The sequence below is a fragment of the Haemorhous mexicanus genome, chromosome 13 (genome assembly GCF_027477595.1).
Source record: "Haemorhous mexicanus isolate bHaeMex1 chromosome 13, bHaeMex1.pri, whole genome shotgun sequence".
Taxonomy (NCBI): Eukaryota; Metazoa; Chordata; class Aves; order Passeriformes; family Fringillidae; genus Haemorhous; species Haemorhous mexicanus.
The window spans coordinates 8,476,765-8,501,362 of NC_082353.1; the positions used below are offsets into that span (position 1 = coordinate 8,476,765).

At 40.7% G+C, this 24,598-nt stretch overlaps 1 protein-coding gene across 7 annotated transcripts; it reads left to right on the forward strand.

Moving 5' to 3' along the window:
- The first annotated feature begins 898 nt into the window (after positions 1–898).
- Positions 899–24,429, forward strand: SLTM (SAFB like transcription modulator). Of its 7 annotated transcripts, none has more exons than XM_059858234.1 (21): positions 899–1,103; positions 1,759–1,846; positions 8,477–8,550; positions 8,841–9,026; positions 9,481–9,528; positions 10,548–10,575; positions 11,915–12,383; positions 12,944–12,993; positions 15,155–15,273; positions 16,879–17,028; positions 17,124–17,233; positions 17,321–17,400; positions 17,807–17,898; positions 18,122–18,285; positions 19,357–19,531; positions 20,120–20,244; positions 20,753–20,923; positions 21,682–21,996; positions 22,409–22,559; positions 23,274–23,431; positions 23,778–24,429. In XM_059858234.1, exons 1-21 carry the CDS (start codon positions 921–923, stop codon positions 23,884–23,886), a joined length of 3,045 nt encoding a protein of 1,014 aa, XP_059714217.1. In that variant the 5' UTR covers positions 899–920; the 3' UTR covers positions 23,887–24,429. The 7 variants fall into 7 exon arrangements, with proteins under 7 accessions (XP_059714217.1, XP_059714213.1, XP_059714215.1 ...); XM_059858230.1 differs by having other exon boundaries at positions 900–1,103; positions 17,321–17,481; XM_059858232.1 differs by having other exon boundaries at positions 900–1,103; positions 17,321–17,481; positions 22,421–22,559.
- The last annotated feature ends 169 nt before the right edge of the window (positions 24,430–24,598 follow it).

The window sequence follows — 24,598 nt, forward strand, 5'->3', positions numbered from 1 at the left end:
TGACTTCAATTTATAGGTTCTTAAATTCTGCCTGATTTGAAGATTTAGTAGGAGTTTAACATCTGTTGTTGACAAAATAACTTCAAGCGTTTCCTACAGAAAATGAATGAAAGGGAACGAAGAGGTAACATCTTCCATTACCTGGTACAAGTACAGCCTAATAAGAAAAGATACTTTGGTAAAAATTTAAAACATTAGTATTGTACTTCTGGAATACTTCCAATAAGAAACTGTTACACAAACAGATCAATTGTTAATTTCCTAAAGTGCGACAAATCAGTGGCCAGAACACGGAGGAATCACATTTTTAGTTAGGCTGGAAAAGACCTCTGAGATCATCGAGTCCAGCCTGCGGCTGAAAACAATGTCAGCAGGACCAAGGCACCAAGTGCCACGTCCAGTCCTTCCTTAAATACCTTCAAGGACAGTGATGACTCCACCAACCCCCCGGGCAGCCCGTTCCAGTGTCCAACCACCTTTACTGCGAAAAAAATTCTTCCTCATGTCAAACCTAAACCTTCCCTGCCGCAGCTTGAGGCCACGTCCTCCCGTCCTGTCGCTGTTCCCTGGGAGAAGGGACCGACCCCCACCCGGCTGCACCCTCCTGGCAGGGAGTTGTAGAGTGATAAGGTCACCCCTGAGCTTTCTCTGCTCCAGGCTGAGCCCCCAGCGCCCTCAGCCGCTCCTGAGAGGACAGGCGCTCCAGACCCTGCCCAGCACCAGGGCTGTCCCCGCACACGGCGGGGCCGGGACGCGGCAGAGGCCGCTCCCCTCACGGCCAGGGCGGGCCCCGGGCGGGGCGGGCGCTCCGGGCCAGGTGCGCCGCTCCGCGCCTGCGCAGAGCCGCGCGCCGGCCGCGCTCCATCCGGGCACCGCGCTCATTGTGCGCGCGGCCGCCGCGCTCGCCCGCCCGCTCTAAAATGGCCGCCGCCGCCTCCGCTCCCGCCGCCGCCGCTGCGGGGGCTCCCGCGGCTCCCGCGGCGCCGCCCACCGAGAGCAAGAGGATCAGCGACCTGCGCGTCATCGACCTCAAGTCGGAGCTGAAGCGGCGCAACCTGGATATCACCGGCGTGAAGACGGTGCTCATCGCCCGGCTCAAGCAGGTGAGCGGCGGGCGCAGGCCCGGCCCGGCCCGCCCCGGCGGCCGCTGCTGCCGCCCGGCTCCGGGGGCGGGGCTCGGCGGCCCTGCCGTCGGCCCGGTGTGGGGGGCGGGACCTGTCCCCTGTCCGCGCCGCGCCGTCGGTGCTCGGGCCGGGGTCCGCCCCACCGAGCCCCCGGCGCTGTGTGGCCCCTCCGGGCCGGGCTGGGCGCGGTGTCCCGGCTGGCGGAGCTCCCCGCCCCGGCTGTTGGAGCTTGCCCCGCGGCCTTGCGGCCCGCCCACCGCCGCGGGCGCCGGAGCTCGTCGGGCGAGCCCCGGGGCAGATTGTTGTCGAAGGGTGTCTGTGCTTCCCGCTGCCCTGTTTTTGAGCTGCCCTTAGTGCCATTATGGATGTCGGTGTGGCCTTCTAGTGTTGCGTTTCCAAAGAGAAGCGTGTGGATCCTTACTAGCTGTACTTCCAAAGTGTCATTTTAACCGCTGAAACTCTCAGCCTTTATCCTTACTGTTCCCTTGCTCTTCTGCAGCTTTCATCCAGAGTGTTTTACTAAATATTTTTGAGATGCCGAAAGAACTGTTTGGCTTACAGACTTCTGCTGAAGTTAAACTGTCCAGCTTTCCACGGAAAGCCATTAAAAATTGTAATTTTTTTTCTCATTTAGGCTATTGAAGAGGAAGGAGGTGATCCAGATAATATTGAAATAAGTGTTTCAGCTGACACACCCACCAAGAAGCCAACTAAAGGCAAAGGTTAGGATCTGTTGATATACTTAGTGTTCTTACATAGGTTTTTTTTGGTTTTTTTTTTTTTTATGTATCATCTTAAAGAAGGACTGTGGTCTATATTTTGGGTGCAGTTTTGACTTTACTGTTTATAGCTTCTGTCATATAAGAAGTCCTTTGCCTTGCGTGTCTGTTGTCCGTCACTGTGTGTAGACAATGCATGGGGGTGCTGGAGAAATATATATTGAGAGAAATAGAGATAGATGGAAAATGCCTGGGATAAGAGATGTGTGTTCTGAGGCAGGTAGTGACTGTAGTGCCCACAGCTCCTGGAGAGCTGTGCTCTGTGTGCTGGGTGCTGTAGATGAGCTGTGAGGGGTTTGGCATGTGCTGTACTCAGAGATCCTGAACGTGGGGTGTTCCAGGTGCAGGGTGGAGCAGGAGCTGCTGGGGGCTCTGTGGGGTCCTGGCCACGAGGATCTGTGTGACAGCAGAGGATCTTCAGCCATGAGCAGGTGCTGGACTTGGCTGGGGATGAGGGCACAGCAGTATGTGGTAGGGGTTCACTCCCTGAGAGGACTGTGTAGTGTGGGTGTGTTAGCATGCTCTCTATTGAAGACAGGATTTATAAACATGAATTTTGTGGAATGGCTAATTAAGAGATTTTAGTGTTTCTCTTATGAGAAATTAAAATTTAGATTTTGTGCTGATCTGTTTGGCAGTGATTTTTTTCAGATTTTTCAGCTCTTTTTTCTTTTGCCTGAGAATTTAAATGCTGCTTTGTGAGTTTGGAATCTGGGGGATTTTAGTTTGGGTTTGTGTTTTCAGTTGTTCTGGGAGCATCTGTGATCTATTACTACTGGGAAAGGACCTGTGTGTTTTATGCACAGCGTTTTTCATTGAACAGGCACACTAAGAATGGTCACACATGTGCTACAGGGTTCTGTTTTGGACCTGAACAGTCTTATACCACTGTCTCTTGTCATGGGCTGAGTTTTGTGGTGAAAGTGATTATTCAGTCAGTCTGGTGCAGTGAATGGTGAAATTAGTAAGAAAATCTGTCTGCTTAGAAAGTTTGAATAACTTTGCACTTTCACACATTAGAGAAGTGAAAGGAAATAAACTTTCAAATGTGGTTTCATTTTTTTTTTTCTATGACACTACTTTATTCCCTGCTTTAGAGAGGTAGCTGCTGATTAAGATAACTACATGGAAGCTAAATAAGGAAGCTCTTCCTCAGTTTTTCATACAGAGATCTCAATGGCTCCATGTTCTGCTGTGACAAACACTTCTCTTATCTGCTGCTTTTTATCCTCCTAGTCTCCAAACTAATATCATGATATGCATAATGTTCTTGAACTGGCTTCTTGGGCAGTTAGACTGTTTTGCTTCTGCAGAGGTACTTTGCCAACCGGTGCTGCTGCTGCCTGAGGCAGGGCTTCAGTAGCTCTTCCTGCCACCTCTCCTGTGCCCCAGATCCTAATGCATGCATAGGACATGTGTGTTCTTGGTAAACCTCAAAGGAAAACACAGTTTGTGAAGTGCTTATCAGTTCACTTTGCAAGCTCAGGAGTTTCTCCTCATTACTTTTTAGATTACAAAAGTCTTATGAACAAATTTTGTGCCAAAAGTATGGGAAGTTCATGATGGAACATGAAAAATTTCACTGTTTAGTCTAGGGGAAGTATTTTTTAATGGTATTGGTTTATTTCTAACTGTGGGAAATAATACATTGTTTGATCTTTAACTACTCACTGTGAGGTGTTTTTCCTCCTTACAGATTTTGCTGACAGATTGATCCAGGCCTGTTTGCTAGTGCTTGTTTTCCCCTCACTCTACAGCTTCAGACTAATACTGATGGGCCTTTAATTATTTTACTGGTGGACAGCAGTAAAATTAATGACATTACTAGTTCTGTGATATTTTTCCTTGTGCTATTATTGCTGTACAAAGGAGAGTAGGAGTATTAGGTACTCATTTGCAAGGAAAATACATCTTCAGGAAGGACCAGGGAGTGGAAGTGATGATTAAACCTCCTCATAGCAGCCAGAAGGGGAGGCCAGTAGGAGGGAAGGAAGGAGGTTGTCCTTCCAAAAAGTCACAAAGTGTGTCTGGTGCCTGTAGGATTTAGATGTGAAAGTGCTCTCTAACCAGTTTTACTGGAGCTCTTAAGGTCTGTGGAAAAAGTGTGATTCTGATTCTCTAGCACTGTTACAGCAACCTGGTGTGGAATATTGATACAGGCCAAATTAGAGTAGAAAAGGAGTGTGTGTGTGGGGGGAGGGAATGATACATTTGTCTTTCCTTGCCTTTTTTTTTTTTTTTTTTTTGTGTGCATGTTTACTAAAAGGGAGGACAATACTCAAAAGATTAGGAGTAGGACTTTGTTTCATCCACCCTAAAAAATGCTTGCAGAAGGATTCTGTAATCCAGCAAGAATCCTTGATCAGTCCTCATGTGTAGTTAGTAGAAATCTAACACTTTCTCCAGATGCTACTTTAATTAATTAGGGTAAGGAACTGCAGAGCAGCTAATCAGAAGATTGTACAGGTATATAGGTAAGATCAGTTGGTTTTGCCAATTAAAGTTTGAAAGGAACAAATGCCAAGTGCTCCTTTTTTAAGTGCCTCAGCTGTGCCTCTCCACCCCTAGCATTTATTAGCTATGGCGGAATTTCTCTTTTTACAGAAAGATGACAGTTTTTGGAAAAAGCTTATCTTTTCAAGCCTGACCATTCTGCTGCCTAGTCTGGTATCTAGAGGAAGTTACCTTACTGCTAGTATGAAATATTTTTCAAATGTTTCTGATATTCATGCTCCTTTGAAGGATCTGCAGTCAAAAATGCTGTTGGATATTGAAATATTACAGTTGGTAATTGAAAGTTACTTTCCTGATGAGTTCTGGAATTAGTGTGGGTGAAGAACAGATTTCAGGCTGATAATTTTTAACTTTGGAGAATTAATGTGAGCAAAGATGTTTATTTGCTGCTCTGCAAGTTTCTGAGGCCAGTTATATACCTGTTAGTTTGTGTCTCAAGTACCACTCTAGTTTGCAACTGAATTTCCAGTTTGACAATACTGTTTCTTGGATCAAAAGCTGACACCTCACCGTGGCTGGCTGGTACTATTGAACAAATAACTTTGACTTCTTTATTAAAACTGTTTAGTTACTTAAATATAAGAACAAAACAAAGTAAACTAAGCTGTACACTTGGTTTTCACAGACCTTTCTTTCTAAAAACAGTGAATGACTAAGAACTGTATTTTTTAGACACAGCAGAAGGCTAAAATATTTCTGTACCTCATGGTACCATTTCAGATTTAGAAAAGGATTGTTTACTTTTGTTAATATTGTGGCAAATGATACTTTTCAAGTTGCACTAGACCTCTTAATGCTGTAGAGGGTTTATCTCCTCTTTCCCTCTTATCCCATGTTTTTGATAAATCTTTAGCTTTAGTGTGACAGAACCCTGTTGGGAGTTTCAGCAGGAATACCAGAAGAAATACAGACACTAATTCTTCCAAAATTTTCTGATAAGTATATGTCACTCTGCTTCTGCCTGAGATGCAAATACCTAGTTCAAGAGTTGTCCAGAATACACTCTTCTATAGTTCTGTAAACATTCAGGTAACCTGAATTTCTCACATGGAGGACCATGAATGGATAGAATAATCTTGTGGTACTGTGGTACTGTAAGGGTTGTAAATGAAATGAAAGCTACACCTGCATAATGTAAAACCAGCAAAGATATTCTAATTATTCTACTTACTTATAAGGAGAATATTTGTTCTCTTTGTAAGAGTCTGTTGCAATTTTATGGTGTGTAGCAATTGCTGTTGCCAGAAAAGGGATTGAGCATGGCTTGTAAAGGAGTGCCATCACTCCAAGGTAAATGAGTGTTTGTGTTGTTAAGCACCCAGATCTGTGGTGAATGCTGCATACACACAGACATTTTCAACAGCCACTGCTTGGATAAACCTGTACAGAAACTTGGGTGTTGACAACTTGTGTGACTGGAGACCAGCTGTGCCTCTTGTCTGCAGAAGGTTCAGCTGCTCTGGCTCTGTTTATTAACTTACCCTTCAAGCAGGTCAGCGCTGGTCTCGAATAAGTTCAGAGCAACAGTCGTTTTCTGCAAGGTGTGTGTTGCAATCTGATTTTAGTTATGTGAATTCAACAGCCAAGTGTGCCTTTAAGCAGCCCGCTGTCAGTGAGTGTCAGACAACTGTTGAATTTTTTGTGGATGCTGGCTTTTTGGCAAGTTACTGTACCAACACTGGAAAACAGTCTGTATCAGAACCTTGAAATGCCCCTTTTGAGTGGCATAGTGTAACTCTAACTGAAGCAAAGTAACCTGAAGCACAGAACTTGAGAGGGAGAGCAAACTTAGACCACTTTCTGGCTTGAAGCTAAAAGTGAAGGTCGTTGTTCAGGTCTCGTTATTCCTTGGAATACCTCTGGTACTCAGAGTAAAAGGGACTTGCTACAAAGACAACAGACCTAGTATAGAAGGGCTAATGAAATCATTACTTCATCTAGTAGCAAATAAAAGATAAAACAGCTTCATTACTGAATGCTGTAACCTACTCTTGATGAGGACCAGTCAATAAAACAGTTCTCTAGCTGCTATTGCATAATGGTGGGGCCAACTTGAGGTAGCTTTGCCATTGGTTTGGTTTACTTTTCTGTTCCCCATAAAGTCTCACTTCTAGTCCACCAGCCATACCTCTTCAGGCAAAATGATTTAAATAGCTTTCATGACAGTCTATGCTGGAGAGTTGCTAAATGTGTTGGGCATCTGCCCTTTGTATGCGTGGCTGGATATGGGATGCAGGAAAAACTTGGTCTTTCAGGTTTAACAAACAAACTGAAATGTGAGAGGGTAAAACAGAAAGCAGTGAAATGTGTGTAGAAATCCTTGCTGTTTCTCATTGCTTTTTATTTATGTCGAAGATATCTGGGATCTGTAGGTTCTATCACAGAATGCTAAAAAGCTAGCACAAAATTTGAGTTAGTCTTTGTTTCAGGCATCAGCTGTGATGCACATCAGAAACAGTGCTTGCCAGTGGAAGTCCTCTTCCTGAGAAGAGCTAGCTTTCCTTAGCATATCTGTGCAGGGGGCTTTTACACCAAAATCTTACAGTTCTATTGCATTACAAGTGTAAAACAGGACTTTTTGTGGGTTTTGGGTTTTTTTGTTAGTTTTTTTTAAGTGAAGTAAAATCAGTGACACTGACTTTAGATTTGAAAGCGTAAATCTCATGTTTTGCAGTCACAAAATTAGCTTCTGCCATGTGCCTTTTCCTGGAGATCAGTGTGTGCCTGTACTGAAAACAGCAATGTGCTTTTTCTAGGAGTATGGTCAGAGTGCTGCCTTTCAGGGAAAGGAGTAAAAGCAACTGGAATCCAAACAAACCCAAAACAATAGTGTTGCTTCTTGCCCTGTAGTTCAGTACTTTCCAGCTTTGAAGTGCATTTAAGAACTGCATATGAAAGATCACAGAAGTTAATGGCTGTAAAAATTGAGTATTTCAGCTAGCAGAGATGTGCATACTATGTCGAACTTTGGCTTATGGTTTTCTTTAATATTCCTTTGAAATAACTATAAAGTTGGTTTAGCCATTCATTAGAGGTTGAAGGGAGGAGGGAAGATTCTATGCCAAAAAATGAAGCATTAGGTGCTAATTATGACTGCCATCTCATTTGCATTTGAATTGACACTGAGTTGCAGTAGAAGATACACTAAAGACACTTCCTAACAGAGCTGCTTTTGTACCTTGTGCTACTGAAAACTGTTGCATAGGCTAATCTTTGATAGACTGAATCAATTTAGAGACAGAATGTTCTTCAAAGGGTGTGTTTGTGTGATGTTTCTGTCTAGCGTTCTTAGGTCTTGTTTTTCAGAAGAGTAAGGAAATACAGTGGGTTCCAAAGGGAACTGTGTCTAGTCATCATCCCCACAGAGGCATCTCTTACAGAGAAAAGTGTGCCTGTGCTGGAAGAGCAGAATTCCTCAATGGAACAGGCCCTTAATACAGTAAAGCATATGTAGAAAGCAGAAGTGCTTCACCTACTCAATTCTTCTGCCTCACTTCATCCTCTACTGAAAAAGGTGGCTTGGAGAGGCTTGTAATTGCCATGCTTGTGGATATTCAAAGATGCAGCTAAATAAAGCCCTGAGACATTCTATTGCCCTTGGAACTTTCACTGTAATGTTCAGCAGGCAGTTGGGTGGACTGGATGACCTTTAGAGGTTTGTTCTAACCTAATTTCTCAGTGATGTTAGTTACCCTCTAAAGCAAGACCTTTGCAAAGTCATCATGTCTCGTTAACCTCAGTAATTCTGGAAATGTTTAGTTTCTAGTTCAGTGTTCTCCTGAATTGCATTATCACTCAAAGTAGAAGGATATGTATTAAGATCACTAACTTGGATGTAACCACTTGTTTATTGAACAGCATTGATTGTTCATTCTCACTCAGCTGACATTTTATCACCTTATCTTAAAAATTACTCAGTTTTTGGAGAGCTATATTATAGTGAACAATCCAGCTAAACTAGAGCAAGTAGAGAATAATAAAGTGAGGCCAAACACATAATCAGTATTAGAAGTGTGCTCTACATAGCAGGTCTAGCCACAGCATGTCCCATCATTTCAGGTAAAAAGCAGGAAGCTGATGAATTGACTGGTGATGCTTCAGTGGAAGAGGACTCCTTTGTCAAGGTAATAAAAGTATGTAAAAACTTTTCCATTTTGTATTTAAGGTCAGTGTTTGACTTCAGTTAATGAAAAAGCTTCCATTTTCTTTGTGGTAATTTATGTGGAAATTTGGAGCATTGTTTTTACTGTATTCACAATGTGATGCCTAAGGGTATGAAGCTGGGGGTTTTTAAAACATGATATGAATTGTATTGTGCATGTGAGACATGGATCCAGCAGTGAAACACTGATTCTAGCCATGATTTTTTTAGAATAAAGCTAGTACTTTTAGTTATATTAAGTATTTGTGTTCACACCAAAAGGAAAGTGAATTGGAGACTCAAGATGCAAGTGATCAAGATGGAAATGATGAATTGAAAGACTTTAAAGAATCTGTTGAAGATGAGAACTTGAATTCTAAAGAACTACCATCTGCAGAAAAGAAAAGATACCATGACCTGGAGCCAGTGGAGACAACAGAAGATGTGGAGAAGGATTCTGAAAGTCAGGTACTTGGCTATATTTTACATGAATTTTTATCAGCAAAATGTACATTTTTTTCTTAGTGTTTGTTACTAGGAAGTGAGAACTAGTTTTTCAGTTTGTCTTGCTTAACTCTAAAAGATAGGGTTTTTTCTTTTTACTCTACTTGACTCTTTTCTTTCTATTTGTCTTACTTTGTATTTGAATAGTCCTGAAACAAATATGGCACTGATTGATAAAATTCTACCAGAGTCCATCCAGAGTTAGTTCCTAAGTGATCCTTTTCCCTTGTACTAGCAGTGACTTGTGCCTTTCAGTTCAGTGTTCCGATTCTTTACATCAGAACTGGTCATGGATGTTCACATTGTTGAGTGTGTATCCACTTAAATATTTACTGATCTAATGGACTCTCCTGACCCCCTGAATGTTTGAGTGTCTCATAAATAGTTTGCTTATCTTGTCCCTTTTCTATTCCTATAGGAAAATGAAGGTCCAGACATAGAAGATTACACTTTTCCAGCTGTCCATGTGAGTTCTAAATCCATTCTCTTAAGCTGATTTTCATGTCTGTTTAGTTGGAAAAGATCACTTTAGACTGGTTTTTCTGTTCCAGCGTGCATGTTAGAGGCAGATGATGTAAGACTATAAAGGTAAACTGTATGGGAAGCTTTCATTCAAATATTTAGTAATGCAGATAATTGTGATACCAAGTAAGTTGACCTTTTTAAAGACATAATTCTTGTCTACAATTTAGCAGTATTCAGTGCATAGACTTCACAAAGAGTATGTTTCACACTCCCTTAAAAACATATCAGAGGGCAATGCCAGATGCTGTTGTAATATGTACAGCCTGTACAGGAGTTTAGAACTTCTGTTTAATGTAGAAGTTTGCCCTTGGAGAATGTGGGGAGTGTGGAATGGGGCATGGTTGTTTAGGGATGCTTTTTGGTGTTAATACCAATATCTGATATCTCTAAGTTCAGAAATTCATTCTGAGTTCCATGGAACTGATGTCTGGAAAGTGACATCTCATACAGCATCACTTGCTCTGTAACGCTTATGAGAAATAAGTAAATACCCACCAAAATCAGAGTCTCATTTTTAAGTAGTTACTGGAGGGAGGCTACCTGGTTTCTGACTTCTCTCTTGAGCTCTTAAAGCTAATGATGGACTGCTTGCATTTCTCTGAAAGCAGTAATCAGCAGCTTGGCATCCATTCTGAAGGCTTTGGTAAGACATGGAATAGTTTAGAAATGTCCCATTGAGTTGAGGGGGTAAGACAATATCTGCATGTCCCAATCAATTTCAAACTGCAACAAACTGCAAGCGTTGCAGATAAATGCCAGGTTGTTTCATAAAGAAGTTTCATAACATTTTTTAGTGATTTGACAAGGGAGGTGCACGAGTTTGGTTCCTGGATAATCTTTGGAAACAGTTTTCATGTCAGTATTTGCCTTCATACAATAGAAATTTTATGAAAAATGCAAACTGTTCTGCTTAAATTTTCAAAATAGGAGACATTTAGTGTTGACTTCCTTTTCTTGCAGGATGGGGAAGATGAAGAAAATGAGAAAGGTATGTCTAAAGTTTAATAGAGTTCAGAGGTCTTACTCTGGTAGAGCAGGCAACTTTCTCTTGTAACATTCAATCTCTACTAATACTAGGCTTATCTTCAGCACTAAGTATCAGTTGTCTCCTCATTGAGCTCAGCACCTGGAATCACTGCAGTCAGTTTATTTCACTCCTAAGAGTTAATTTACTCTTAAGAGTTGCTTACAGTACTTATCAGTTACTGGGGTGGATGTATAACCTAGTTGCAATACTATGATTCTTAATAAAACCCATAGTATTCAAGGACTGATTTTAATACACGGTAAGTGTTGATGCCAAAGCCTCCAACTTGCACTGCAGTAACTGATGTTGAGTGAAATGCTGCACTCTCACATTGAAGTTGAGCACCCCACAATTGTATGGACCATCATATGCTTGGCTTACTGTCACTTAGAAATACCAGTTGTGCATAGGATGGTAAAACAAGTGTTTGAAAACCTGTGGAGTGGCTACCATTTTTTATGCTGTGCTCATTAGTGAAACTATAGAAGGAATGTAATGCATTTGGGCAAACAGACTTCCTGGACAGAAGTCATAAGGATTCTACATTTTGTGGACTCGAAAGGACATGGGACACCGTCACTTTGCACAAGATGGAATGAACACATTACTGAAGCTACAGGATAAAACTACAGACTCCTTGTTTACGAGGGACCCCATGGCCGAAGTGTCTCATCTGTCCAAATCCAAGAAGATGGAGATGTCTCTGTGGGACTGAGATGGAAAATCTTTCCAGTGGATGAAGATTGAGACCATTTGTCTACGAACTCTGGATTAAGGCTCACCCATCCATGTTCTGCAGCAGCCTTGTACAACTCACTTGACTGCCAAGCAACTGATTGGAAAGGAAAAGAACAGCGAGCACCGACGTGGAAGACTGGCTGGAATTCTCCAAGACTGTGATTCTTTCGGATTTGGGAAGGTTAGAAGTTCTGGAACCAGGAAGATTCAAAGACAGATTAAATCAAACTGTGAACATCCAAAGCAACTATGTTCTTCTGGAATGCTAAATCCAAAACTGGAAAACGGATACTTCTTGTGAAGAACGGGTATCTCCAGGATGGAACCATATTCTCCCTCCTAATGTTTTGGTATTTGTCTCTAGAAAATGTGTTTTGCCATGAAGAATAAGTGATCCTGGGTAAAGGATTTATATTTGTGTTAATACACCTTGTGTTTTTTTCTAACCTTCCATCAGTGCTAATAACTGGCTTTGTATTTTCTAGGTCCTATTCTAGCTTATGCATATGAAATTGTTTAAACTTCTTGTTTTGCCATATTTATTCCTGTTAAATCCTCTTAGATAAAGCAGGTTCTGGTGATGGTACACAAGAAGTATCTAAACCTCTTCCTTCAGAAGAAAGCCTAGCTGAGGCTGATCACACGGCTCATGAAGAGATGGAAGCTAACACCTCTGTGAAAGAAGCTGAGGATGATAACATATCGGTTACAATCCAGGCCGAAGATGCCATCACTCTGGATTTTGATGGTGATGACCTCCTAGAAACAGGTAAAAATGTGAAAATTACAGATTCTGAAGCAAGTAAGCCAAAGGATGTGCAGGATACCATTTCACAGAGCCTGGAGAAGGAAAGCAAGGACTATGAGGTGACTGAGAACCATAAAGATGGTAAGAAGGAAGACTGCGTGAAGGGTGATCCCGTCAAGAAGGAAGCCAGAGAAAGTTCAAAGAAAGCAGAATCTGGAGACAAAGAAAAGGATACTTTGAAGAAAGGTCCCTCGTCTACTGGGGCCTCTGGTCAAGCAAAGAGGTTTGTTTTTCTATGTCAGTTCTTTACGATACTGAGTACCAGCATTCAATAAGATCACTCTACATTAAGGGGGTAGCAGCAAGAATCTTATAATTAGTATCCTATGCTCCTGCCTGTAGGTTTTTTGACCGCCATAAGTTACTTTTTAAAATTCAAGATCTTCGTATAGACACTATGTCCTACTGATTGCATTGTCGAATTGTCAGCATTTATTTATTTTTTTCAAATTGACGATTTTTTTAAATGTCCTTGTGATGATGGTAATGAACAGCTATCAGTTCTAAGAACACAAAATGAAGTCAAGTCCCCGTCCTGAAATCTGGAGAAGATTGCCATATATCCACTGAATAGAGTTGTCAGAAAATCTAGATCTTCAGGCATCTTGGGGAAAATCAGTGCAAGAATCCATAAGGGAATCATTTGTTCAAATATACAGTCTGGCCCTTTTTCATTTTTATTTTTTGAAATGTTAACTTGTCTGCTAGTGTTAGTAGTATAAAATGCAACACCAAATTCTGTAGTTTCAACTTTCTTCTGATTTTTTTAATTTGCTTCTCTAGCTCTACTAAGGAATCTAAAGAAAGCAAGACAACATCAAAGGATGATAAAGGTAACTATTCTGAATTAGAGTAGTATTTCTTGAACTAAATGTTTTCCTGATTGAGAAATTGCTTGCCACGTAATAAAATGGCTTATATGATTGAACTCAGCCATATCTAGTAAATTATGCTAGAGGTACAGTGGTCATTTGCTATATGTATGTGTCCATATATTTTGTTCCTCCTTACGCCAGGTTTGTCATAAGATCAAAAATGCTTATTTTAAAGACCTGATGAAAATATATTCTTCTATTGCAAAATACTTTAGGGAGCAAATTCATTTAACATTTCCCAAGTCTTTGTTTTGATGAGAAGCTATAATTTTCAGATAAGCCTGTGGTAACTTACAGCAAAACCAGCAAAAAATAATTGCAAGTACTTAAATGTAATGCCAATTAAATTTTTTTTCTTGTTTGTAATTCTAGCTCAGTTTTAAATAAACTGAACTCTCATACAAGTACCATAGCTGAGATGCCAGCTTGCAAAATTGCACTTGTGGCTGTTTAATGTATTAAATTTGAACCTATCTTTTTGCCTTGGAGTTTCCACCTATTTCCATGAAACCCTGTATTAAGATTACAAATTTGAAGAGGAGCTCAAGAGCACATTAATGTCACCAGTTATACTGATGCTTCGTGGTTGAACAGATGCATTTGAGCTCATGTGTCTCCTTATTTTACCTGCTTCCTTTCTGCCAAAAAACCTTTGTCACAGAATCGCTGGCATAATACTAAGGAATGAATGAAACTTTACCTGATTAAATGCATTTGAGAGGAAATATTTGTAGCAGACATAATTGGGTTGTCTGTAGATGTGTCTTTCATGACAGTTGCATGCTTACAATGAAACTGAAAGCAGATTTGCTGTGTCTTCATTTATGTAGCATATGTGATAACTGTGATAGTAACTGTTGTAAGGCTTTTTTAATATACATAGCCAAAGCCAGGCTAGTGGCTGATTAATGGTGTTTATTGGTGGTCTAAGTGTATCACAGAACCATAGAGTATTATGGGTTGGAAGGGACCTTAAAGATCATCTTGTTCCAATGCCCTGCTGTGGGCAGGTATATCTTCCACTATCCCAGGTTGCTCCAAGCCTTGTCCAGCCTGGCCTTGGACACTTCCAGGGATGGGGCAGCCACAGCTTCTCTGGGCAACCCATGCTAGGGCCCACAGGGAAGAATTTCTTCCTTGTATAACTAGTGTCAAGAAAACCTCAGTATGACCATAACTTGGATGTTGCCTTTTGCTCTTAGTTAATCTTGAGGCACTGAAGAAACAAAACCATCCTTTTTTACTCAAGATGGTTAAATTACCTTTTAAAACTCTGCATATCACCAGATTTTCCAGCTGTCAAGATGGAGACTAGTTGTGGTCTTACCTGTATGACTGGCTACATCTTAACATATCCCAAAGCAGTTCATTTATTTAGCAGCAAACAACTAGCTGAACCACATAAGAAGACTGAAAGATATACTGGGAATGAGATTACATGAATCTTTTGAGTTCTTATTGCTATGTTGTTGCAAAAATACCTAATATATGGGGTGAGTGGAATATTTAAAGCACATAGTGTTTTTCCAGCTTTATGTAGTATTTTCTTTAGTATATGGGAAATAATTTTGGTGGGTTGTATCTAGTTTTACATCCAGTAGTATTTTTAAAAAACTGCTCTGGATGAAGACAATACTCTAAAGTTGTGGAAATTGACCACATGCTTCTGGAGGCTGGAATTATCCAAGTCTCTTGTATTTGCCTTTCTGCTCTCTCTGGTAACTTGAGCACTGTACAGACATCATGATGAGAACAAATACTGTGTGCAGAAAACCCCATTTTTATGGATTGTAGCTAATGCTAAGAGCCAGATATGGAAGCTAAATGTGCATAGCCAAATGAGGAGTAAAGCATGCCTTTAACAAAGATTTGTATTATTTTTCTGTCTCTGTCCTTTGGGTACAAGTTAACCAAGCTATTGGGCTCAATACCTGGTTAAATGAATGAAATCTCATGGCATATATTTTCTTTTTCTATAGAAGTCTTTTCAAGAAAGGTAACCAGATAAACAATTACTTAGAGGTAACAGGCTAAGTTTCTCTTCTCAGCAACACGTTAATAAAATATTCATGTACCTTTGTCTCCTTAATGTTTTGGCTGTTTGTAAAACTTGTTGCAGGAAGCGCGAGCAGTGTTAGTGGTAGCAGTGGAAGCTCAACTAGAAACCTCTGGGTTAGCGGACTGTCTTCCAACACAAAAGCTGCTGACTTGAAAAATCTCTTTGGCAAATATGGAAAGGTATTTTATGGGATGTGATACCATGTGTGTGGTGTGTGTCTATTCCCCCTCTTCTATTCAGTTACAGAAATTAATACTTGATTTAAGTAAAGATTTGAGAGGAAGTGTCTGACCACTGCAATCTAAAACCCCATATTGCAGCAGTATGAGTGTATGCTTGCAGGAAGAGCCATCTATTCATTTTATAAGAAGTTTTTGTTCCTGTGGAGGTAAGATAAGTACAAAAGAAATTTCACAAATACTTGAATATTCTGGTCAGAACTGGCTTTTAAAATAATGGTGGCTATGTTCCTTTGTAGCAACTGTATTTAACCATGAGTGCAAGATAGTGCACTAAGTGATAAAATTGTAACACAAATAGTGTTTCTAGAACATCCTGCTTTGGGAGATTGTTTTTAAAATGTGTTCTGAAGGCTTATGAATGGGAAAAATTGGTAAAAAGATGTCACATTTAATGTGTGATGCTTTAGGGACTCTTTCGATTTCTTGATGATGATTTTTTTTTTTTACAGTCTGCCTAAATTAAGTCTCTTTTCCCAGTTTTGGTTAATTGAAACATACAAATTCCACAGAACAATGTGGAAATCTTGAAAGCTAAGTAGTCGTCTAAACCCAGGGTTCTAATTTTCCCAGAGGAGTTGCTGATAACTCTGTGAATTTGTAGTGTTAATGTAAGCCTGTGCAGGTATGGGATTATTGTATCTTGGGAACTAGTTAAAAGCTGAGCACTGTGACTATCAAATATGTGTATTGATTATGGCATATCTGATGTTTCCAATGAATTTAGTAGGTGATTTTATTTGATGCATTCACAACTGTGGACACCCGAGAGAGTGTATTTTGTTGAAACTTGCAGTTACGTGGCTGTTTTCACTGTAGAGCTGGTTGGTACTTGTATTTATGTAGCCTCCCAGTTTTAAAATTGATTAGGAAATATTTCATGACTGCACCGTGACAGTCTAGACAGCTAAAAAGATAAAATTGCTGACAGCTAGAAAGATAAAATTGTTGCCTTTAGAGCATGACTATGGCAAAAAGACTGGTTCCAGTGGCCACAGAAATTCTAGGGAGGAGGAAAATTACAAAGGTTAATACCTCAAGAAGCAGATGTCAGAGCTGACTGCTAAAATGGCTTAACTGACACACTTGCTAGATGACTTTGAAGAGTTGGCTCCCTTATTAAGTTACTACATAATACTGCTCATACCTTCCTGCCATTAATTGGCAGCTGCTGACTTTTTTTGTGGGGGTTCATCTGTCAGAGATGAACCATCAAATTCAGGTCAGCGGTGTTTCTGTGAATGCATTTTGCCAATAACTGGAGAGTAGCATTTAGATAATGGTATGAGGAGGTGACTGGTCAAAATAGGATGCAAGCATTAATGTTCCTTGATGTGCATGTTGGAATAAAGTTCTCAAAGCTTTTGAGAATTTGGGAGTTCAGTGAATCCTTCTAGCGGGGTGGGATTTATGTTGCTGGTGAATTGGGGGGGTTGGGGTGAATTTGTTTTGTTTTCGTATATACTGGGGTAAAAATCTTACTGGAGTACCATACCTTCCTTGGAAATGTCTCTCTCAGAACCTGAATTCTTCCTGTTTGCATAGGTACTTGGTGCAAAGGTGGTCACAAATGCACGAAGCCCGGGGGCAAAATGCTACGGCATAGTAACAATGTCCTCTAGCACAGAAGTGGCCAGGTGCATCGCACACCTGCACCGCACAGAGCTGCACGGACAGCAGATCTCTGTGGAGAAAGTAGGTTTCATTACATGAAGACTTTACCCAGAATAGACCCATCTTTTACAAGAATCTGTATTAACCTATTTGCTTTTGAAAAAAAAAAAAAATAGGTGAAAGGTGATCCCTCCAAAAAAGAATTGAAGAAGGAAAGTGATGAGAAATCTAGTTCGGGTAGGAGCATAGGAGATAAGAAGACTGCATCAAGTGACAAAGCCAGCAAGTAAGGAATTTCACATCTTCTGAAACTGTGAAAATCCTCTAAGCTGAATTTCCCTCACTGGATTTTTGTGTTCTTTTTCCTAATAAGAACTCCGTCAACCAAAAAAGAAGAAAAGAAATCAGAGAAATCTGAAAAAAAAGAAAGTAAAGAAACCAAGAAAACAGAAGGTAAAGATGAGAAGAGTGATAATGGAACAAGTGGCCCTAATCAAGAATCCACTAAAAAAACTGAAGAAAAGAAAAGAATAAGTATGCCATATAGCCATATTTCCTCCTGTTGAATCTGTGTGTCTGACTTGTCTTGGGGGTATGTTCTTGCTCTTACTGGAAACCAGACAATTAAACAACTGTTCTTTTTTAGACTTCAGTAACACATTTATTACTTCCATACTTTATACTAATATTTAATTACAGGTATGTGCTGGTATGCTTCTCCTACCAGTACCAGTTCACTTGAGCAATTTAGAAATTTCACTGAGAAGAATTTTCAATAGGCAAATAGAGATAGCTGTGTGTGTGTTTTTAAACCTTCTTTTTTTTTTTTTTTTTTTTTTTTGTTTCCCCCCTTCACTAGGTGGTAAAAGCCCAGGTCAAGTTGTAGTTTTAGACCAAACAAAAGGAGACCAAGGCCACACTAGGACAGTTAGAAGGGGAAGGTTTGATAAAGTAAGTATCTGTAGATTTGATGCAATTCTTACCTGATTTGATCCTGCCTTGCAGTTGATATTTGCTCTGAAGAGTCAATAAACTATCACTAATTGTTAAGCTTAGATAGAAGCTTTGTATGCTTTGGGATTGCTAAGTCATTAATCATACTTGAACGTAGCATCCAGAAATCTCCCTAAATGAATGAGACTTCTGAAATAACCATTGTAATCTCTATCTATAGCCACAGATATTGAGGAACAAAGAGCGTATTATTCAAGAGAAAGTGAAATTCAGGGAATACAGGGGTAGAAAGGATATCTTGCCTTTTGAAAAGATGAAGGAACAGAGATTGCGAGAACACATGGTTCGGTTGGAAAGGATACGACGAGCTGTTGAACTGCGAAGGTAGTAATTCAACTTTTTGCTAAAGGCTATTGTATACATTATTGATCAGATACTGTATTTAGAAATCTAATCAGAATGCATTCTGTCAAGCCTTCTAACCAGATGTTAAAGTCTGGGACTCTACCTAACAGTATCTTTATGGGAATTAACAAACTCCAAAATTTTTGTGTAATCTTTTAATAGCTAAACATGTACACACACAGCTTAGAGTTTCTTACAGTGGGGGGTCTATGTCATAAGTGTTACTGCATGCCAGTTTTCTTTTTGGAAAGGTGAGTAGTAGACTAGGAGACAGGGCCAAAAGTAGTGTTTGGGATTTGCTTGTTTGTTTTTAAGCTGAGAATGTTGTGTCTAAATGATGAATCAAGCATAACGCAATCTTGACCCTTTAAATAGAAAGACCAAATGGCTACACTGTTCTGTTCTGCTGTTTTCACACGACCAAAAGCTTGCAAAGAGCAGTTAAATGAGCTGTGTTGTTAGCTGGGTTTCCCAAAACAAAGGGAAACAATTCCTAAACAAAGGAATTCCCAGCAAGCATAAAACTTAAAGGAGAAAATGCCTTTTGTGCTTCTTCTAGGCTGTATTATGGGAGGTAAAAAGAAGAAAGCAAAATGAAGCTGTTCATGAGTCTGCTAACCAGTACAACTCAGAGTGGTCATGATTGGCTGTCTATCTTAGTTTTTGGACAGAAAACCTTAAGTAAATGTTTTGTTAGCTTGAAGACGAGCTAAAACAGCACTTATGTTTTAGATCCAGTCATATTCTTGGCTACTGAATGCTGTTGTTGCTGTGTGCTACGTGACAAATGAGAAATCCAAATTAAGAATAAAATACATCAAGAAATGATTCTTGAAGTAACTTTACCTATCTGTTGTCTGCTAATGGTTCTGTACATAAGCTAAAACCACTTTGGCTACTTGGGGCTAAAAGGAGTAGACTTGTGGTGCAAGGACTTCTGTGAAGAGCTTACTCTGAATTAATTTGTGAATATCTATGCCTAAGGTGATGTTAGTTTTGGATGACAGAATTTTCCAGATGAATTTCTGCTACCTCTTTTTTTTCCTTCAGGCGAAGAGAAATTGCGGAGCGAGAGCGGCGCGAGCGAGAGCGGATCCGGATAATGCATGAGCGAGAAGAGTGCCTGCAGAGGGAAAGGGAGCGACTGGAAATTGAGAGGCAGAAGCTGGAGAGGGAGAGGATGGAACGGGAGCGTTTGGAGAGAGAGCGTGTTCGGATTGAACAGGTGGGCAGAGCTGTGCTCTGGACTGTGCAGGAGCTGTTTGGAGAATGGCCCAGTTTGCCCTTGCAGGGAATTTTGCTCTTCACTCTTCTACCCGGTCCTTTTTCTTTCCTAAAAACCAGTCAAACATTACATAATTCACATTGTACAACAACGGGAATCTTCATCTTGTTTGCTTGGAAGTAATTTGATGTAAAATGCTTGCTACTGTAGCAGCTTTCCAAGTCTGTCTCCAAACGTGAAGTACAATAGATCGCTTTGTCTGTACCACTCTTCCATAATTTGACTAGATTTTTCCTATAGAATACCACTGCAAACTTCAAGAAGTGTTTCTGGGCAATAAATACAGTAGTAATAGAAGAAATTACCTGGAGACATTTCTGTGTAACAGCCAATAGCATCTTCAGATCCGTTGTCTACTTTTTTAGAGAAATATTCCCTATGCACTTTAATCTTAGGTGCTACCCAAGGATGAATTTTATCAGATAATCTTTAGCAGAAAACTGACAAGAGATAGGTCTGTATCCTTGCTAACTGTTCTCTGGGTATCTCTAGTAAAGACCGGCTCTGTTTTTGTTCCTTTCATGGCAGGAACGTCGGAAAGAAGCGGAGCGAATAGCGCGGGAGAGGGAGGAGCTCCGGCGGCAGCAGCAGCAGCTCCGCTATGAACAGGAGAAGAGGAATTCTTTGAAACGGCCACGGGATGTAGATCACAGGTAATTCTCAAACTGGTCTTTTGCAATGCATAATAAAGAGCTACAAGCCTTGTATCAGATTTGAAAATGCATTTGGACCTGAGGCAGGTCTTCACAGAAAAACTGGATTTCTGGTATTGGTTGGATTGACATTAGTTTAAGACAGACGTGAAACACTCCATATCTGTAGGAGGGAGCTTTGAAATTAGAGAAGCATCCCATGAATTAATTCTTAGTGTGTGGGGAAAAAGCCACAATCTAGAGCATTTGCTGAGAAAAAATGTTTTGCCTTAATGGTTGAAGCTTCTACTTCAAGAATTCATACTTTTGCTAAATGGATGGTTAGTTTTGGGTGTTTTCTTAAATGATTTTGTCTACTACTCTTTAAAGAGTCTGCCTTTGTCAGTGGCTTTCCAAAGGTCAAATGAGCATCTCCTGAAATAGACAACTGACTCTCAACAATTTTCTGCATATTAGGCCTTGATTTGGCTACATGTGACTGATGAGGGTTCCTTTGTTTTGGCTAAAGGAGAGATGATCCTTACTGGAATGAGAGTAAGAAGATGGCTCTTGATACAGATGCACGTTTTGGCCATGGCTCAGATTACAGCCGCCAGCAGAACAGGTTCAATGACTTTGATCACAGAGAACGAGGCCGATATCCAGAAAGCTCTTCTGTTCCATCATCTTCTTTTGATAGGTAAGTTTAGATAATGGAGCTGGTATTTGTGTGCCAGCACCTCTGTGGATTTCACTCCTGACTCTTCAAAACTGAACGTGGTGCTAAAGGCTTTACACAGTTCTGATATAATAGAACTGCAGTACTGTCCTAACATTTCTTTGTGTCTTCAGGACTGGCCACTTTTATCATGGAATCTAATCTGCTTTTCTCTGAGGACTTTAAATTAGCTACCTGGTGGCCTTTTCTGTGAGACATTTCAAAAGAATTTTTGCAATTATTCCTTCCTCTTTCACATCTAGTCACAAGTTCCTGTGGATTACCTGTGTAATTTACTGTGCAGTAAATGCTGGTTCCAGATGGAATGTCATGGTTCCAGTAACCACTAGTAAGGCTGAGACCACATAATTGTACCTTCTGGAATTCTGCTTTAAGATTGCAGCAAACTACAATTGTAAATACAATTCTGACTTGAGAAGTAGAGCATTCCCCAGTGGGCAAAAAGGTGGCCCCATAGTTGCTTAAATTACACTGACCAAAATAGGAACAAATAAATCTTAAAGAAATGTTTAACTGGCTGTTAGAACTCAAGCTCAAAATTACAATTGTAGAAATAAATACAGTTTGGGGTGGGAAGGATTTCTGTTCCACATATACAGTAACAAACAACTACTGCAAAGATGGGTGATATTTTATATCCTCATCCATGTGCTTACATGTGCAGAGAAAGGTGGAAATGGGAAACAAGCAAATGACTCTTTCCTACTTTAACAACTTAGGCGAGATCGTTTTGTAAATCAAGGTGAGGCAAAAAAGACTCGCCCAACAGCACGAAGAGAAGAGCCAGGCTTTGAGAGGTACCCCAAGACCTTCAGTGAGTCCAGAAGAAATGAACCACCACAGGCAAGAAGCGAACTGCGGGACACGGACAGGCGCGAAGTGCGAGGAGACAGAGATGAAAGGAGAACGGTGATCATCCACGACAGACCAGAAATCCCACACGGCCGACACCCCAGAGAAACCGGCTCCAACCCTCCTCGGCAAACGAATTGGAAGAGCGAGGGAAGCATAAGCACAGACAAACGGGATGGCAGGTAAATGTGCTGACTGACCAGGGAAAGTAGTGATTCTTGTAGAGTTTATCCATAGTAGCAATTCCTCAAGAATTAGTGTGTAAAGAGAGAATAGACCCTCTCCTCCTAAATAAAAGCATTGGAAGAAATATGTAGGGTATGAAATGCTAAGTCTCATCTAGGAACTGGTTGCTGATTCCCAGCAGTCTGTTCTTAATCATGAGTAGCAACACAGTTAAGGAGGCTTTTGTGTAGAATGCAGATGTAAACAAGTAGCACGTGAGCTTGAATTATTTAAAAAGCCACACAGATCTAAAGGAAGGTTTCTAAGAAGTTGCTGTAGGTTGCTAGGAACCACAGGAATCTCTGCTGTCTACATGTGCTGTGATTTGGTACCAATTCAAGTATACTGAAACCAAAATTTTGATGAAAGCAATTTTTACAGAGGAGAGCGGCCGGAGCGCTCGGGAAGGGAAGTGTCCGGCCACGTGAGGGGAGCGCCTCCCGGGAGCCGCAGCAGCGCCTCTGGCTATGGAGGCAGGGAAGGAGAACGGGGCGTGATGGGAGAGAGAGGTGGAGGACAAGTGAGTCACCTTCTTGTGTTTGTGTGTGTGAAGGAGAGGCTGGAAAATGCAGACTCATGCTGGAAAAATGACCATATAACATCATCAAAATGATTCACAAGCATTCGGCTTATTTTCAACTTAGTTTTCTTTATGTTAAAGGTTCTTTTTTAATAATCCAAAAATTACAGAAAAATTACCCTATTCTTCTTGTCTGGCATCTTTATGATAAGAACAATACCTGAGAGAGTAGATGATTAAGCTTTTGAGAATTTGTTGTCACTTTTTCAGGGTTTTAACCATACACTCGCTGCCTGCTATTTTCAGTGCAGTTTGTAATGTGATACTGAGTGAAAATCCTTCTGCAAGACTTGTCTTTAAAGACTACAGATTAACTCACTCCTGGTGGTAACTCCTGAAGTATTTAGAAAGTATTAATGTTCTTCTTCCTGAGTTTTATACCTGTGATAATGAGTTCAGGGCAAAATTGGGAGTAAAGTATGAGTTTGTGGAACCTCACTCACTGCATACCCACACACTCATCAGTGCAACTAAGTTTGTTACTTAGAATTCACAGGAGTATTGTAACCATGTGTTAGCAGCCTGTGGACTGAAATCTTGAAAGACCTGTGTTTATTCTATCAGCTGTAAGCTTGTCTTTCTTGACAGGCCTGTTCCTTGTAGGTAAAACAGTCCCTTCTTGGTGAGAATGACTGTGTGTCGCTTTCTCCCCAGCACTACAACGAGGACAGACACGTCGTGGAACGCCACAGTCGTGAAGCTGGACCAAGGAAAGAATGGCATGGACCTAGTTCTCAAGGAAGTGGCTATCATGACACAAGGAGAATGGGAGATGGCCGTGGAGGAGGGGGCATGATGGCTCCACATACAAGGTACAGAAACCACTCCTTCCTCTCCATTCCCTACTGAGCCCCTGCGAGCTGTGGTGTCCCTTAGGAAGTGCAGCAGTGTGGGTGGGTAGCAGCAGGGTGACTGTGGCTGCTGCACAGCCCCAGCCCCACCTGCCTGGCCCGCACAGGGCTCCCCAGGGGTGCTGCTGCTGGCAGCAGGGCCCAGCAGCACAGCACTGAGGGACTTCTTGCAAAGTCTCTACTCCTGCATGTTTTCAAATCTCTTTTGAGACTTACAGTTTAGCAGTTGAGTGATAGGAGATGTAAGAATGTGCACCAGGAGTTTAGGTATGTATCATAACACTTTTTTTAAAACTTCTGTTTCCAGTAACTCTTCACCCATTAATAGAGTTGTACAGATCACAGGCAATTCCATGCAGAGGGGAAGTGGCTCAGGATTTAAGCCATTTAAAGGTGGACCTCCACGAAGATTCTAAGATCTACAGCTGCTTGGTTTCAAGATAACTTATTGAAATTTCTTGTAAACTTTCTCTGATTAAGAACAGGAAATCTTGTCTGGAAATCCTGGTTAAATTTTTTTAATTTAACATGATTATTTTCCTCTCAATTTTGGAGGCATTTTCATAGTTACGTTGTAATTTTGGATAGTTTTTGTGTATCTTTGATAAGCATTTTCCCTGAGGCACTAGAGCTGTGTAAAAAGAAATTGGAACCAAAATATTTGTTAATTCTGTACAAAAGGATAGTTTGCAGCTGTGTGCTAGTAGTTTGATTTGCCAACATTAGCTCTGTGGTGTCATGCTTTAAGGTTAGCTACTTCTCACAACATCCACAATAACCTCCATTTTGAAGGTTGTCCAGACTATTATCTCTGCTTTCTAATTTGTAGAGAAATAAGATTTGTTCTTTCATTACTGGGTATTATGTAACCTATTTTTGCAGAAGGTACTGTTACATTGAGTGCATTTATGTGTATTCTTGCAAATGTATTCTTTTGAAATAAACCTTCATATTCTGTATAGCTTCTAGTAAGTCTTTAAAGCAGTCTTTGGGGAAGGCAGGCAGAATTAAACAGACATGTTGGTATAGCAAATCAAAGCATGGGTGCCATTAGGTTCTAACTAAGAGTTGTCTCCTTCACTGTTACTGAATTAAAAAACTTAGAAGCACATTTGCTCACAGACAAAA